The sequence below is a fragment of the Panthera pardus genome, unplaced genomic scaffold (genome assembly GCF_024362965.1).
Source record: "Panthera pardus isolate Hobbes unplaced genomic scaffold, ASM2436296v1 HiC_scaffold_15, whole genome shotgun sequence".
Lineage (NCBI taxonomy): Eukaryota > Metazoa > Chordata > Mammalia > Carnivora > Felidae > Panthera > Panthera pardus.
The window spans coordinates 13386332-13402559 of NW_026526710.1; the positions used below are offsets into that span (position 1 = coordinate 13386332).

The window sequence follows — 16228 nt, forward strand, 5'->3', positions numbered from 1 at the left end:
GGGTAAGCCTTGGGAGCATAAACACATGGCAGGGATTGTTTCAAGGGGTTCCTGCCGCAGCCCCATTTTACAGATAGGCAGACTGAGGTTCAGATAGCTGAAATGACTTGTCAGGGGTCCTAGGATCACAGTGAAGGTGGTTTCCTGGAAGGCCAGTCCTTAGTCTCTTCCTGACCTCCACCCAACCCACTGGGCAGCTATCCACTGTAGACACTGACCAAGTCCCCTCTGTGCTGTGGGAGGCCCAGAACACCCACCCGCAGCCCCAAAGGCCACTCGGCTTCCCAACCTGATCAGGTGCAACCTGATACCCCAGCTCGCACCCACCAGACCATTCCCTCCCCTGTGGCTTCTACTGGGGCTGCCTTCCCTGTTCACCTTCCCAACACACACACACACACACACACTCACACTCACACTCACACTCACATTCCACGCGTATCCGCATCTTCTCTGCAGAGTAAGTCCACCTCGCCTCTTCCTAGTTGTCCCCCATCCCGGAGGGGCTTGGAGTCCCCCTCTGGGTTCCATACCCTGCCTTCTGCCACGAGAACCCCAAGCCTTTTCACCTCTCCCAGTTCGTTGCCACAGTATGGTGCACAGTAGGCTGTCTCTGAAGTCCAAGGTGCGGCCCTGGCCTCAGGGACCTGGCCCCCGCCCAGCCAGAGAAATGGACACAAGCAGATCAGAGATGAGGTTGCCTGTCCGGGGATGGGGTCAAGTGCAGGACACCTGGGGAGCAGGAAGCTCTCACCCCAGCCGACCCTCTTCTCAAGAAGGGAGCCAACCCTTCCAAGCCCCCAATGTGCTCCTGAAAATTTAGCCGTCTTAATTTTAATCCTCCCGAGTTTCACAGATGGGAAAAGGAGCCTCGGGAAGGCAGACACTGGCCAAGGCCACCCAGCTGTGGAGGGTAGAGCCTTGGCCTGAGGAGCCTTGGCCTGAGCCTCAGACCACATGACCCCAGAGCCGGTATGTGCTTTTCTCCAGGGTGGAAAACTCAGGTGCCCACTGGGGCCAACCAGGTGACGCGATGAGCGAATGCACCTGCCCCACTGGGCCTCATGGGGGTGTGGGCTCGGTGGTTCCTGAGCTGCCAGTTTTCATTCGTTTGTTTTCAAGGCAAACCAGACAAGGAGAATTTGGAGGAGAATTTTAGTTTTTCTTTTCTTTTTAATATTGGCAACCATGTCACTTTTTTTCCCCCCACTACAGCAAACAGGGCAAAGAAAAGCTGTTTGTGGGTGGGATTTGTACCCTTCAGGGACGTGGTGGTGCCTGGGTAGAGAGCACAGCCAGCCAGAGCCCCCAGAACCCAGCGGCAGCTCCAAGCACCTCTCAAGACACCCCCAGATGCCGCCTTCACTGCCAGAGGCAGGAGGCAGGGCCCAAAGCCCCGCGAGGGCACCACCCAAATAGCTATAATCAGCAGCCTCGCCAAGACTTCAAACTCACCCAATTATCCTGCGAGGGAAAAAAAACACAAAATGAAAACAAATTAACATGTTTGCATAGAAGCTGCTGCAGCAACACACACAGCCGCGCGCGCGTGCACTTGCCGGCGCATGTCCCAGCCAGGCCCCGAGACGCCGCTGCCACCACCGCCTCCCCGAGCCCGGCACCCACTGCCAGGGCTGGGCTGTGCCAGTCTGTGCCCACTCCCCTGGGCCAAAATGTGCCCTAGGCCCAGCGACTAGACCGTCACCAAACCCGAGGGGGCAATGTCTCAGTCCTCCAGCTTTCAGGGTTTTTTCTCCGCCCCCCCCCCCCCCACACCAATTTAATAAATACCTGGAATTCACTGTGTGCCAAAATCCAACCTCACTGATGGGGAAATAAGCACAGAGAGGTGAGTTGACCTGCCCCAGGCTACACAGCTGGTGAGTGGAAGAGGTGGGGTTTCAATCCAGAGAGGCCAGCTCCGGAGTCCTCCCGTAACCACCAAGGCTTCTCTGTGGCTCCCTCTTGTCCGTGGGTGAGGTGCCAAGACCTCAGCCTGGCCTTCAAGACCACCACCCCACCCCAGCCCCTCCAGTCCGTGTCCATTCTTGCACACCCCACCCAAATTGCCTACCCCTTGTTTTTTTATGCTGAGGGGCCGTGGGTGGGGTGGTCATGATCGCGGAGCCACACGGATATGGGTTCAAATCCCCGACCCACCGGTCCCTCACTGGATGGCTTTGGGCAAGTGGCTTCCCTTCTCTGTGCCTCAGTTTCCCCTCCTGGAAGACTGGGATAATAATGGTCTCTACTTCAGGGAGGTTATGAGGATTCAGTGGGCGGATGACTGCTAGGTACTACCTCTGGCATCTGCACGTGGGGTGGGGTCTTCCACTGGAATACATTCCCACCCCTGCCCTACCGTTCAGTGAGCCCTACAGGCCTGGCTCATCAGACTCACTAAGCCCCTCTCGGTGTGCCATGTGGTCCGTGCAGCACCCTGCTCTGGGCTCCCTCGGAGCTCCATCTGACCGGGGTTGGGGTCGTCGGGCGTGTGCCTCACCATCCCTGCCGTGCCTGCTGGGTCCCCACAGCCCGGCACTGCAGGTGCTCAGGCAAGGCTTGGAGCATGCAGCCACCAACGCCCGCTCTGACCTGAGCATACGTGGGGCTCGTCCCTGCGAGGTGAAGGATAAACCTTACTGGAAGAGCTGGGGTTCAGGTCTTGGAGCCCAAGGGTCCCCAGGCCAGGGCCACACGTACCTCGTCGGGTCCCCTCGCGCTGCTCTGCATGGGCCGGGGACAAATCCCTCCACTTGTTGAAGCCATTGTCCTCTCTGGCCCACGATGGTGAAAGTGGAGGGTGGATGCTGCCGGCATGGTGGGCACCCAGTGGGCGGTGGATTTCAAGGGGCTAAGAAGGCACCGCCGAGCAAGTGACTGCACTCCACGTGCTCCTCATCCTGCCCAGTCTTCTCGGCCCGGTGACAGAGGTGCCGTTTCTAGCCCCAGTTTTCAGATGGAGAAACAGGCCCCCAGGGACCTGCTGACTTAGGAGAGTCCTGCCGGAAGTGGCAGAGAGGGCCCCGGGTCGCTGCTTCAGCCTTCGCGCCCACTGCAGGGGCTAGGGGGGCCGCGCCTTGCAGCTCTGGGGCGTGAGGCCCAGCAGGATGCCATCCTGGTGGTGGCGGTGGGAGGCTGACTTCACTGTGCTCAGGACGGCCCCTCTGGCGTCAGCCCCTTCCTTGGCCTGCAGTCCTGCTGACTACTCAGAGTCAGGGCAGTGTCCAGGGGAGGTGGCCCAGTGCCCACCCCAGGAGCGACCAGTGGGACGCCGGGTGCCCACTTGGAATCCCAGCCTTCCCTTGGTCTGCCCCAGCCGCCGGCTTCAGAGCGCAGCAGACCCTGCTTCGTGTGCAGACCCCACCAGGTGACCTTGGACAGACCCTGGGCCTCGCTGAGCCTCTGCTTGAGGCATGGATATGCCTGTGCTTCTCAGGGCGGGCTCAAGGCTGGGTGGAGCGAGGGGCGCCCCTCCCCGTCTTCCAGAATCTTCCCAGCCCTTGAGCCTCCGTGACACCACTTGGGGTGGGGCTCACGTTGCCGCCCGGCCCACACCCCACTCACCCATCTGCACTGTCAAGTACCCACTTGGTTCTCTGGGGGCCTTCGTGTTCCAGATGTGTGGAGGGGTTTGTTGGACTGAGGTGGTAGGTACGCGGTGCGGTCAAATGAGGGAGAGACCCCAGGGGCCAGGGCACGTCACCAGAGAGGAGAGCTGTGGGCCCTGGGTCACACAAGGGGTGGTCGGGAAGGAAAGGCCCAGTGCATTCCTCTGTTCATTCGGTGGGAATTTACTGAGCATCTACTGTGTGCCTGGCCTTGGTGTAGAAAGAAACTAGAGATGGGCCTGTGAGGCCCCAGGTTCGGCCACCTTCCTGCTGAGCACCGCTGGGCCAAGCCACAGTCTCTCCAGACCCAGCCTTCTCACACAGGGTTATGGAGAGGGTCACTGGGAGGTGACGTTCGGTGCTAAGTGGTTGAGAGCCTGGGAGTCACACACGGAGGTTCATCCCCTGTCCCACCCCTTGGGGATCAGGTAGGAGCTGGTCCATGGAGCTATGTCATGGAGCTATGTATGACAGGGGACACGTGCTCACCCTTCTGAGGCAGAAGCTGGGAGCTGGTGGGGTGTAAGAGGTAGGGAGAATGTTCTCTTTCCTCCCTCATTACAAAAGTAAAATTAATCTTTTAGTATTTGGAAGCAGTATGACTGATAAAAATTCAGCCACCATCCAGCTGCCCAGAGCTCAGCACTTGGTCTCATGCTGGGGACATTCCCCCCAGGTGTTGGGTGTTCGGGAAGGATCTGCTTTCACCTTGTATAAATGACGCCCTGGTCAAGTGGGACTTGTGTGAGTTAGTGTGGACAAGGCCAAGCCCAGGCCTGGCCTGGAGGAAGGGCCCGCGCCGATAGGCACATTCCGGCCTGGGCTTCTGGGAGCCACCTGCCCGCCCGCCCAGCAGCCCATTGTCTGGCATGTGGGGGCTCGGAGCAGCCGTTGTTCTGCACACATCTGATCCTGTCTTTTCCACATCAGATCATTTGTAACCGTCACCAGGCAATCGGGCCCGTCGCTGATTCAATCTCGGCTTTGTGCTGTCACAGCTGTTTTTCCGCGCCGGGCTGATTTTGAAAGGAGGCCCATCTTCTGGGCCCGCTCTTCAGAAGCAGGGGGAGGGGGTGGGGGGTCTTTATGTGTGTCTGTGGGTGTGCGCGTGCCCGTCACCCCCACCCCCTGTGCATCCCCTGCCCCAAACACACATACACACGCCTCTGCCTCCCCTCGCCGGAGTCGAATTCGGAATGAGGTACACAGATAAGGGCCCCGGGGCCCCACCCCATCCCCTACCACCTGCCCACCCCGGGCACCTATGTGCCCAATGTGCAAACACAGTAGAGATTGTGCTCCAGTGGAAGAGACAGATGCTAAATTGTTCATCAATAAGGTCATTTCAGAGTGGTAATGACAATGAAGGACATAGAGCTATGATGGAATAGTGGCTGGAGCAGTCAAGGAGGGCCTCTTAGAGGAGGTGATGTTTGAATTGAGGTGTGAATGAGGAGTTGAGCTGGCACAAAAGTGTCCCCCCTTCTGAACTGAGATGGTCTGTAAGTGTAAAATCCATCCCGGATTTCAAAGGCTTAGCCGGGGGTTGGGGGTTGGGGGTGGGGGGGAGGGTGGGACATAAACTATCTCATTAGTAATTTTTAAATATTGATTACATGTTGAAGTGATCCTATTTTGGACATATTAGATTAAATGAAATGTCATTAAACAGAATTTCCCTTGTGGATACTAGACAATTTGTAATTACATTATATTTCTATTGGAGAGCACTGGTGTATTTAGGAGAGACAAAACTATGAGCGCAAAGGTCCTGGGGTGATACCGAGGTTGACCATTGACCTGTTAGAAGAGCAGGGTAGCAAGAGGAGAAGGATAGTGTAGATAGGGAGTGGAAAGACGCTCACATAGAGCCTTAGAGGATATTGATAGAAACGCCATGGAAGCCAGTGGGGGAGTTTAGAGTAGAAAAGGAAGTGAGTTCCACGTAGAAGCTCAGCCTGGCCCCTGCGGGGTGGAGAGTAGAATGAAGGGGCCCTGTGGAGGCTGGGACGTGATGGGGCGCATGGCCAGAGCATGGGTCTGTTGTGGAAGAGCTGCAGGAAGGACCTGCTGGAGGGTTGTCTGGACCAGCTTTGCTTCCCTTCACGCCTGGATTTCAAAGCCTCTGGGCCCTCTCGTGCTCCTGCCTCTCTCTCTCTCCACCCATCCCCACCTTTCCCAGCCACTGCCTCCTCCCTGAGCAGCTGCTCCCTGTCACGTCCAACAATTTATAATACATCCAGCTCCTCGCCTCCGGGTGGTCAGTGGTTGAAATCCTTTTCAAAAAGTTACTTAAGGGGCACCTGGGTGGCTCAGTCGGTGGAGCATCCAACTCTTGATCTCAGGGCTTGATCTCATGAGTTCAAGCCCTATGTTGGGTATGGAGCCTACTTTAAAAAAAAAAAAAAAAAAAAAAAAAGTGATGCACAGTCACTGTAGAAAAATTAGAAATAGAAGCACAAAGAAAAAGAATCAAACTCCCTAGAGATAAACACAGTCACATGGCCAGGCTGTGGCAGAGCTGGGGTTTGAACCCAGGTGGGTTGGCCCCAGCATCCCAGTGCTGAGATCACAGCGCCCTGTGGCCAGATGACACTGAGGGAGCCCCTCTCCCAGAAAAGGGCTTAAAGACGCGGCACCCCCAGCCCAGCTCACAGCAAAGGACAGAAGCTGGACACCTGGCCCACACACAAGTGGGGCTTGGCTCTGGGGGGTTAACATATATATAAATCTATTGATGATATAGTTGGGCTAGAGTGCCTCGTCTTGTTTCCCTGTCCCCTGTCCTTTGAAGGCTCTGCTCATTTCTGTTCTAGCCTGATCCTCTGAAGCATCTGTTGATCTTTGGCTCCTGGCTCAAAGTGAAGAACAAACTTCAACCAGACACTTTAATCCACCCCTCCTCTTACCCCACCCCACACCTGGGCGTCTGTCTCCTAGTCTCCTAAGCACTCCTGGCCTTCCTGCCCTGGGCCCAGTTTTCTGCCCTTCCTCCCTCCCCTCAGGGTCTAAGTCTGGCCCAGCCCAGCCCTGCCCCTCCACCAACTAACTGCCTGCCCTGTGGCCCTGGACAGCGCCACCCCCACCCCCCCCCCCCCCACCTCCCCACAACTCTGTCCTGGCCTCTGTTTCCTCATGGGTACACAGACCGTAGTAATCTCTTTCTCTAGGTTGTGGGGTTGGTTAAATGACGTGATGTCTGTAAAGTGCTGAGCCCATGGGAACACTAAAAATAAAAATCAGCTCCTATTATTACTCTGATTATTAGATTTTCTGCTTCCCTGTTGTCGGGTTAAGCCTGAACTGTGGGGTGCAGGGACCTGGGGGCATGCAGGGGGATAGGTGAGAAGATGCATGGGAGCACTGAGCCCCTCCCAGCTCCACGATGGGTCTTACGTTTGCCCTTTGCACAGTGTTCCCCCTTCCGGACTCATTATCCCCAGTCATCTCTCTGGTAACACCCGGTATCGTTTTAGTTTCCACTTGTATGTTGCTCCTCCACAAAGGTTCCATGACCTCCAACAAAAATACTGGGTTGGGGCCTTTCTGCTGCTGACATTCAGTATATTGATGCCTGGCTTCACCCCCACCCCCCCATCCCTTGGCTGGAAGGTAACAGTGGAGACCTTGCTGTCACTTATGCCTAGGTCAGGATAGGGGAAGAATGGATGACCTGTACAGTCGTGCCACCACCACCCCCGCCCCGCCCCCCCAGCACTTCCCTTCCTGGGATCTGGCTCTCAGGGAGTGGAAGCTGGGTAGGGGTCTGAGATTTGCTAGCTTTGCTTCCCTGGCTAGGGCTTCCTGAAGGCTCCTTTTTGTGAGAACGAGCCCCACCCCCATTCACTCCCCTGGTGCTCCTGGGCCGTCTTTGATTCTGGGAGGAGACCAACCAGGTGTGATGCCAGTGCCAACAACTACCCCCTCACCCCATCACTAGAGGGAGCGGTTTTCAAGCCTTTTTATGGACCCACCCACCCACCCAGCACCTTCTCTTAGCCTCTCCCTGCCCTGAACCAGCACTTGGCCACAGGAGGTGGATCTCGCCACCTCGTGACTGAGGTCCCTGCCCCTGGTGACCCTGCCTGGCCTTAACGCAGATGGGGTGCTCTTAGTTACTCATCAAGAGGGTTCCTTCTCCTTCCTGGAGCTGCTGCAAGTTCTTCACATTCCCGTTTTTTTCCAAGTCTTCATAGGGACCCTTTCTCCTCCCCTCTTCACCTGTTTACTACCTATCTGTTGATAATAATCATAAATGATACTAATAACAGCTACCACTTGGACAGTTACTACTATGACCCTGGCACCTTATTTGTATGATCCCTGGTAAGAAATTAACCCCTTTTTCAGAGGAGGAAACTGACTCTCAGAGGGATTTGCCCTAGGCATCAGAGTTAAGGGATAAAGCTGGGGTTCAGTTAAGGGATAAAGCTCAGACATCTGGTTCCAAAGCCTGGAACAATATTGTCACTCTCCTTAGGAGGCAGTGGAGCTGTCCTTTCATTGTGACACCCCTAGGCTAGGTAGGGTGGCCCCATCATGGCTACCCCTTGTCTGCCTTGTCGTTGCCCTTCTGACACCCTCATCCCGCTGTCAGGGTCTGTCACTGCCTCAGCATCTCACACAGGACCCCACACACAGTAGGTGCTTAATTTGTCATGTCTCCAGAGGTTGGAGTGCCACCCAGGGCAAATAACATCTAGATTAGTTCCCATGGTGACTGACGTCACTGTGCTCCCAGGCTCTGCCCTGCCCCTTTCCGCCGGAGCGCTCGCACTGGGAGCTGGCCGTGGTGCTGAAGGGCTCGGGAGAGCCACCCACCCTAAACCGCCCCCTCTGTCCTAGTTGGTCATTTTCTGAGCCCTGTTTTGCCTCAACACCCTGGGCCAGCTTCTTGCCCATCCTTCCTTCAGGAGATGGTTTCCTAGGGGCCCACTATGCACGGCCACTGGTCATAGTATCATATACCCATGGAGAAGGGATCAGAAAGAGCCACGCAAGGAACTCCCATTAGTTTGATTATTGATCAGACGTTTATCAAGCACCTTGTGTGTCTCTGAGAAGCCTTGAGGAACCTGGGCTCCAGCTGAAAGTCAAGTAGAATTTCAAGGGGCAGGTAGAGACTCAGGAAGGGCTTGCAGGCAGAAGGGATTCCATGGGCAAAGGCCTGCACGTGTGGTGGTGAGAAGCTTGCGCTCACCACAAGTCTCCGCTGAGGCTGCCTGCCCTCTGAATTCGTGATTGTCAGTTCACTTTTTGGTGTCTCCTGGCAGCCCAAAACTGCCCGCCTCTCTGGCTCCGGTGCCCAGCTCAGGGCTGGACCTAGACTGAATGGAGAGTTGTTTCCCAGGCCAACTCCCAGGATGGAATCTCTGTCCTGGGAACAGAGGGAGCCAGGGATGCTTTGTGGCCAGATTTGCATTTTGGAGAGACCTCTGGCCCTGTGGGGGTGTGGGGATGGATGCAGCAGTAATCCTGACGGTAGATGAGGCGGCCTGTTGAAGGGGGCAGTGCCCCTCCACCCCAACCTTTGAAAAAAGAAAGTGAAAATCCCCTTCTGGTGCTGCAACCCAAATGGCAGTGGGGAAATAATCACTTTTCACAGACCCCTTATCCACAGCCAAGCCCTGCGCCAGTTTAATCAGCAGTGGTGGTGCGACTTGAAGATTCCCGGGCTTGAGAGATCAGGAGAGGGGTTAAAGAAAATTACCCTCGCCTCCTCCATGCTAATGTAATCTCTAACCAGATCTGCCTAGCCGCAGCTCAAATTGCTTTTTAGATTAACATTTAATTATTAACAGGGTCCCCTGGAAGGCCTCAGGCTCAGAACAGGGATGGGGGAGGGAGCTGCAGGAGGGGGGATGGGGGTGGGCTTCTACTCTGGCTGCCCTGCAGAGAGGCAGAGTGGGATGGGGGGGAGGAGTAGGGGAGAGTGGGGTCAGGAAGAGAACAAGAAAGAGGGACAGCAGGACAGAAGAAGAGAGACGCCAGGAGGGGAAGGCAGATGGAGTAAGGGACAGGGAGAGAGACCAAGAAGAGGAAGAAAGAGACAGACAGTGGATCTTCCTGTTGTGGGGGAGGGGCTGTGCACCCTGATTCCCTATGGCACTCCTGGGCAAGGGTCCCTCCGCCCCTCTGTCCTGGCCAGAGGCAGGCGATGTTCCTGCCCCTCACTGTTTATGGAGGACTGAGCTTCTGAGGCTTCGAGCTGGCCTGACTTGTGGTGCTGGAGACGGTCACAGATAAAGTGACTTGAGGCCACACAATCAAGATCTGACTCCAACTCTCCCAGGCTCCCAGTCCAGTGCTCATTCCCTTCCCCAAGCCCTGGGCCTCCCACCCACCTCCACTACACATTCTTCCCTGTAGGTGGGGGTCAGGCTCTGTGGCCAGGACAGGGTGAGGAGGAATAAGGCTTCCTGTAAAGCAGCGGGGGCAGGGAAAGGATCAAGGTGAGAACTGTGGGCAGCTCCTGCCTCCTCCCCCTTGGAGGTTTGTGGGGCCCCCGAGGAGTAGTGGGCAACTCCTTCAACCCCTGTTAGGAAACTCAGAGTCCTAAGAGTCCTAACGGTCCACCCAGCGCTCCAGGTGAACTGCTGGATTTCTCCAGCTCCCTGTCTTATCCCAACTCAAGATTCTGAATCCCTCAAGTACAGGCTGCATCTAGAACCCCCCTCCGTGTGCCAACAGAAGACCTAGCCCTGTTGCCTTGCACACAGTTAGTGCACTGGATTGTTTGAAAACTAAATCGTAACATCCCCACATGTCTAAGCTGGAAGCACCTCCTACAAGATCCGCTGGTCTACGCCCCATCAAGGTTCAGTGAGGGAAACTGAGAGTCAGGGAGGGACGGTGACTTCCTCCAGGTCACTCAGCCGATCAGAACCCTGGTGTGGGCACGTGCCACCCACAGCTTTCCTCTGTGAACTCCTATTCTCATCGCACACTGGGAAGGGCCTGGCATGACCTTCCCCTCCAAGCCACAGCTAGTCTTTGGCCTTGAGTAGAGCCAAGGAGGCCAGAGCAGGCAGCTCCAGGAGCAGGGGAAAGACACAGGCTGGAAGTGGATGGCCATGGCCTTCATGAGGTCACAGCCTCTCCAAGCATGTCCTCATATTCTGCCCTGCTTTAGGGCCAGCCCGGCCTGGCAAGGGACTATCTGCTGACCTGCAGGATGCATGAGGGAGAGCTCTGTCCAACTGCCACCTTAGAGAAATAGGAGCAGCTGGTAGAGGGAGAAGCCAGGAAAGTTCACTTTAAATGGGCTAGATTCGGGAGTGGGAAGTCCGTTCTTACTGGATGTTCTCTTTAGCAGGACATTCTTAACCGATTTTTGTACAGCCCACGAGGCACTGGACTGGCCCTCAAAAGATGCTCAGGGAGTGTTTGCTGCCTGAATGAATGAATGAATGAATGAACGAACAAACGAGGGAGGGAGGAAGGGAATGGGTGGGTAGATGACAGGCACCTCAAAACGTTCTCACAGAGGCAGGGTCTGCAATATATTCAGCTCAGTATTGTTCTGCCCAACACAGGCCTCACACGCTGTCCTCTGTGAATGTTTATGGGATGAGTAAGTGGCCTCCTGGGAGTCCCTCCTCCTCCTTCCCCTCCTCACCTCCCTCTCTGTGATCCCAGCCCCTCCTGGAAGAGAATCAAAGTGGATTTGGGCACTGGAGAGAAGCAGGCCTTTGCCTCTGCTCCTTCCTGCCCAGCTGCCTAGAAGCTGGGGACTGAGGCCCCCCCCCCCCAAGATTGATCCAGGGGTGGGGGCCACATGGTGTGGGGCTGAGGGTGCAGTCTCTGGTTGGGAGTGACACCTAAAAGCTGCATGACCTTGTGCAGATGCCTTCCCTTCGTGACCATTTCCTAATCTGTGAAATGGGGCTAAAACAGCACCCACCCCAGAGGCTGCTAGGAAGCTGCGGTGAGGTATAACGGACAGGATGCACGTGGGGTGTGGCACAGAGGGAAACTTCGATAAATGGGAAGCGCTATTATTAGTACTAATGTGTGTATAGTTACTTGTGAGCTTCCCCCTCCCACTGGCTGGGGCTTCCCGAGGCCCCCTGCAGCCAGACAGGCTGGGAGAGATGACAGAAAGCAGGCAGGCCCAAAGGCCCCAATTCCCTGTTCTTTTAATAAAAATAAAGACCCTTTAGACATCCTTCTCCTATGCATTGTTCTGCCAAGGCAAGCAGCACAGACTCAATTCCTCCTCGGACTTGGAAAGTTCCTTCCTTTCTTTCCCCTCCCCTGTCACATTTCCTTTATCTAAATCCTCAGCCATGAAAGGGCATATCGACAGCTGGGGGCGTTATCTGGTGGAGGGGACCTTTTCCTAGGGGTGCCTCTGAGATAAGACGTCTTATCAGCCCCCCACGTCAGGAATGATGCCAAAGCATTCTAATCATTGAGGCTTGCGACATTTTCTCCCTCCCTCCCCCCACCCCCTTTTTTTATTAAAGTCACAAAAGACCTTGGGCGTATAAACAGCCTGATTTGCAGATAGGGTTTCAAAATGAGCAGCATTCCCAGGACGGTCCCTGGCTTGGGGAGTCATGAGTCTGGGTGGGGCCTCCAAGGTGCTGGCTTTCTGCAGATGGGATGATGCCAAGCAGAGAGGGGGCAAGGTGGGGTCAAGGCAAAGAACCTGAGTGTTTTAGGCGCCTGCCCCATTCCTGTCCCCAGCTTGCTGTGTGACCTTGTGCAGGATGCTCGACTTCTCTGGGCCTTGGTCACTTCGTCTGACAACGGATTCATTGATTCAGCCCTTCATTCAGCACCTGTGTATTAAATGATTGCTCTTTGCCAGGCACCAGGAGAAAGAGACAAATAAGACATGGTCCTTGCCCCCGAGAAACTCACAGTCCAGTGGAGAGAGACAGACGTGAAAATTGGCACTTACAACTCGGCGTGACTAGGACCGTGAGGGGGGATGCCCAGAGGAGGGGACAGCTGAGCCAGAGTCTGAGTTAAAATGGATTGGGGTGGCGGTGCTGTAGGCAGAGGGGCCAGCACAGGCAAAGGTTTGGGCGTGTGGGGCAGCCAGCTGGAGGGAGGTCTAGAAGAGCTAGGGCGGTGGAGGGGGAGGGTGCAGGCAAAGAAGGCTGGGCTCTATTCTGGGGCCAGAGAGACATTGAAGGGCAAGGAGAGGGGTCTTTGTCCTGTTATAGATGGTTGGGATGATGTGGGAACTGGTGGTAACCCACTCGTCATTGTGCTCGGCCGGCTCCTACCCCCTCCCACCCACAACGTGCCCCAGCAGTAGGGCACAGGGTTCCTGGGAAAATGAGCAGTGAATTGGGATTAGAGGCACAGAGAGAAAAGCCCTTCCTCTTCAAGTGAAGATGGTCCCTCAGACAGCAGGGCCCTGCCTGCCGGTTCTCCAGAAGTGAGGGATAAAATGATTCAGGCAGTTGCACTGAGCTGAGGCCTTAACATGGATTCTGTTCCCTCGGTGGTGGCAGGGGAGGGGGGGCAGGATCCTCCGTCGCCCCCCCCCCCGAGCTGGGGCAGGTGACCTGTTGGCTCCCAGAACCGCCTAGGTGTCCACCATCACAGCATTCTGAAAACCAGAGCCTCACCGGGAGGGCAGCTGATGGGGTCCAGAGAGGCCCCAAATGAGGCAGTCTGCCCCTCACCCCCAACAACTACAGCCCCCAGCCTGCCCCTTTCAGCTGTAAAGCATGCTGTAATGTGTGGCCCAAGGGGAGTTGTGGGGGGGCCTGGACAGGGGCTGGGCTTCTTGGGCCCCTGGCACCCAGTGAAAGGCAAGAGGGAGGAAGGACCTGCGCGCGGGGGCCGGGGGGGCGGGGGGGGAGTGTTGGGCATTGTCTGGACCCTGGTGGATAATGACCTGGGAGGGTCAGGGAGCCTCTTTTACAAGAGAGGGGCGGTAGCTCCCCTGGGGTCACACAGTGGGCACCAGGTTGCCTGGCCTGGCCTGCAGGCTGCCTGCTGGGGGGGGGGGGCGGGGGGGGGGGAGGCTTACACAGCCACTGCCTGCTGCGTGGCCCTGCGCAGGGTGTGGCCTCTCTCTGGCTTGGGTTTCCCCGAGAGGACTTTCACCTGCAGCTGGCAGGCCTTCTCCGGCTCTCCCCTCTGTCCCCCAAACCCTGTGTCAGAGCAGTGAGAAGGGGGCACCATGCTGGGCTGCTGGGCTCTTACCTTCCACCTTCCACGCACCACACCGTTGTGCGTGACCATGGACAGCCTGCTTGTGCATGAGAGGGCGCCAGGGGGCGTGGAGGGGCGCGGCACTACTGGTAAGGATGGGCAGCACTGTGCCCATCTCGGGAGATGTCCATAGTGAGCGTGTGACGGCATCGTGCCCATGTGTCCCCAGGTGTCCGAGCGGGGCAGAGTGTGTGCACGGCTATATCCTGAAGGGCCCAAGTCCCCAGTCCCCGAGGCTCAGTGCCTCCTTCCTGCAGTCAAGGGCTTTCATCCCTGCAATAAGCCCCACTTCATTCCCTTTTTAAACTGTGTAATTTCTGCCTGATTGTAATGGCATATTTTAAAATTACCAGAAATCAAAGCCGGGAAGTGGATACTGCAGCTCTGACTGCGCGTGCATCGTCGCTGCGTTAAGGCTGGCGATTGGGGGTGGGGGGAGGGGGAGAACCGCCTCCCCTCCCCCATTCACCCCTACTTTTTTTTTTTCTTGTCTTTCTTTTTTTTTTTTTTTTTTGAGACAGTAATAGGAGAAAATTGGTTTTGAAACTGAATAAAAGTCCCTTTCAGAGTAAATCATTTCTTTCAGGGTACCTTTGCTGAAAGTAAAATAGAGCATAATGAAAGGTGGTTACGTGATTGTCTTTCATTTACCGAGAGGCCAGGACAGACAGGAGGCTGCAACCGTCTCGGGGAAATTCAAGATTGGAATAATTGCGCCGTAACAAGGAGCTTGTTGTGAAATTAGTATCTTAAGAAAGTAGTGAAAAAAGGCTTTTCCTCATGAATACTTCATTATTAGAAGAAAGCAGCAGAATTTAAGGGCTCCAGACACCTGTTTAGTATTAAATAACTCCCCTTTCTTCCCCTTAAACACACACCCCCTCCTCTTTCTTCTTCTTTTTTTTTTTTTTTTTAAAGAACTGGCAAGAGGATTGAGCTGGCCCAGCTTGGCTGCTCAAGACGTGGGTGGGGTGGGGTCAGGAGGTAGTGGGGATCCAGTGCCCGGGGTGGGTGGACATCAGGGGTGGCTTGGGCCCGTGGCTCTGGCTCCTTACCGAGGAGAGAGGAAGGGAGGGGCCCTTGCAGGGAAAACTCCTGTCTTTTCTCCATGGCCTCCAGGGCAGGCTCACCCTGCCCCTCAGAGGCTCTGTGTTCTTGGGCAAGTGGGTTTTTCAAAGATAAGAGTGCACGTTTCCTTGTAAACACTGGGCACCTGACTCTGGGCAAGTGAGCACAACGTGGACCTGTCTGGAGCCTCATCTGAGCTGCCACCTGTGGGGGACCCTGCCCAGCCTGGCAGGGTAGAGCTGCCTTGGGCAGCCCTGCCCTTCCTGTCTGGGGTGGGGAGCTCAGGCAGGGGGTCCTTGGGACCTGGGCTCAGGGCTCAGTCAGGCTCAGTGGGGATCAGGGCGGGAGATCACGCTTTCTCCCAGCAGTGCCGTCCCGGACGTCTTCCTGTAGGGGTGCCGGGAGAATGCCCCAGATCAACATTCCAAAACGCTGGAACACCCACGTGCACACTGGCAGTTCCTGGGTACCCCTCACGTAGCTTCCAAATATGACCACATGGGGCCTTTGCCCTCCATGAGCCCGAGGCTGAAGAGCAGGGACAGAGGTGGTGACGAGAGAGCCAGAGGACACAACCCACTGGAAGGGAGGGGGTGCGGATGTGTCCAGGCATGGGGGCATCAGGGAGGCCCCCTGGAGGAGGTGACCCGCACAACGGGCAGGGCCAGGACGTGTCTGACCGTTCTGTTCTGGCCCCATCACAGTGGAAATCCACCACTCGTGACCTGGATTCTTTTTTTCTTAAGTTTATTTTTGAGAGTGGGCAGGGCAGAAATAGAGGGAGAGAGAATCCAAGCAGGCTCCATGCTATCAGCACAGAGCCAACTCAGGGCTTGAACTCACAAACCATGAAATCATGACCTGAGCCAAAATCAAGAGTCAGACATCTAACCGACTGAGCCACCCAGGCGCCCTGAGATCTGGAATCTTTTCCTTCTTGTGAGGCCACGGATGAGCCTCTTCACGCCTCCGGGCCTCAGTGTCCTCCTCCGCCAGATAAGGGAGAAGGGGCGTCTCCTCTGAAAGTCTCTGACGCTCTGCTGGGTAGTGGGGAGGCTGCTGGCAGTGACCCCAGCCCGGGGAGGTGGGAGGCCCGCACGGAGCAGCCTGAGTGACAAGCACCTCGTCTCCCTCCTCACAGGGACCCTGCCGCAGAGTGCGCCCCGCCGCGGGCCCCCAGCTCAGCCATGCTGGCCTGTCTCCAGAGGACCCAGAACCCACCGGGCCAGCACCTGGCCTGCCCGAGCAAGAGCCGGGAGCTGCGTAAGTGTGAGTGCACGCCCTCCCCTGCCCCCTTCTGCTGTCCGCTGAACCCACAGAGCGTGCCCTGTTCCTAGACACGTCCTGCTTCCCCCACCCAAGCCTCTGTG

The 16228-nt window shown here is 56.3% G+C and overlaps 1 protein-coding gene across 1 annotated transcript in view; it reads left to right on the top strand.

The window, feature by feature from the left end:
* The window catches only part of FAM222A (family with sequence similarity 222 member A), a 54769-nt gene that overhangs the window by 13169 nt on the left and 25372 nt on the right, over nt 1-16228 (top strand). Inside the window, 1 exon segment of the mRNA XM_019467171.2 lies at nt 16000-16127. Coding sequence (XP_019322716.2) covers nt 16046-16127 — 82 coding nt within the window. The 5' untranslated portion in view covers nt 16000-16045.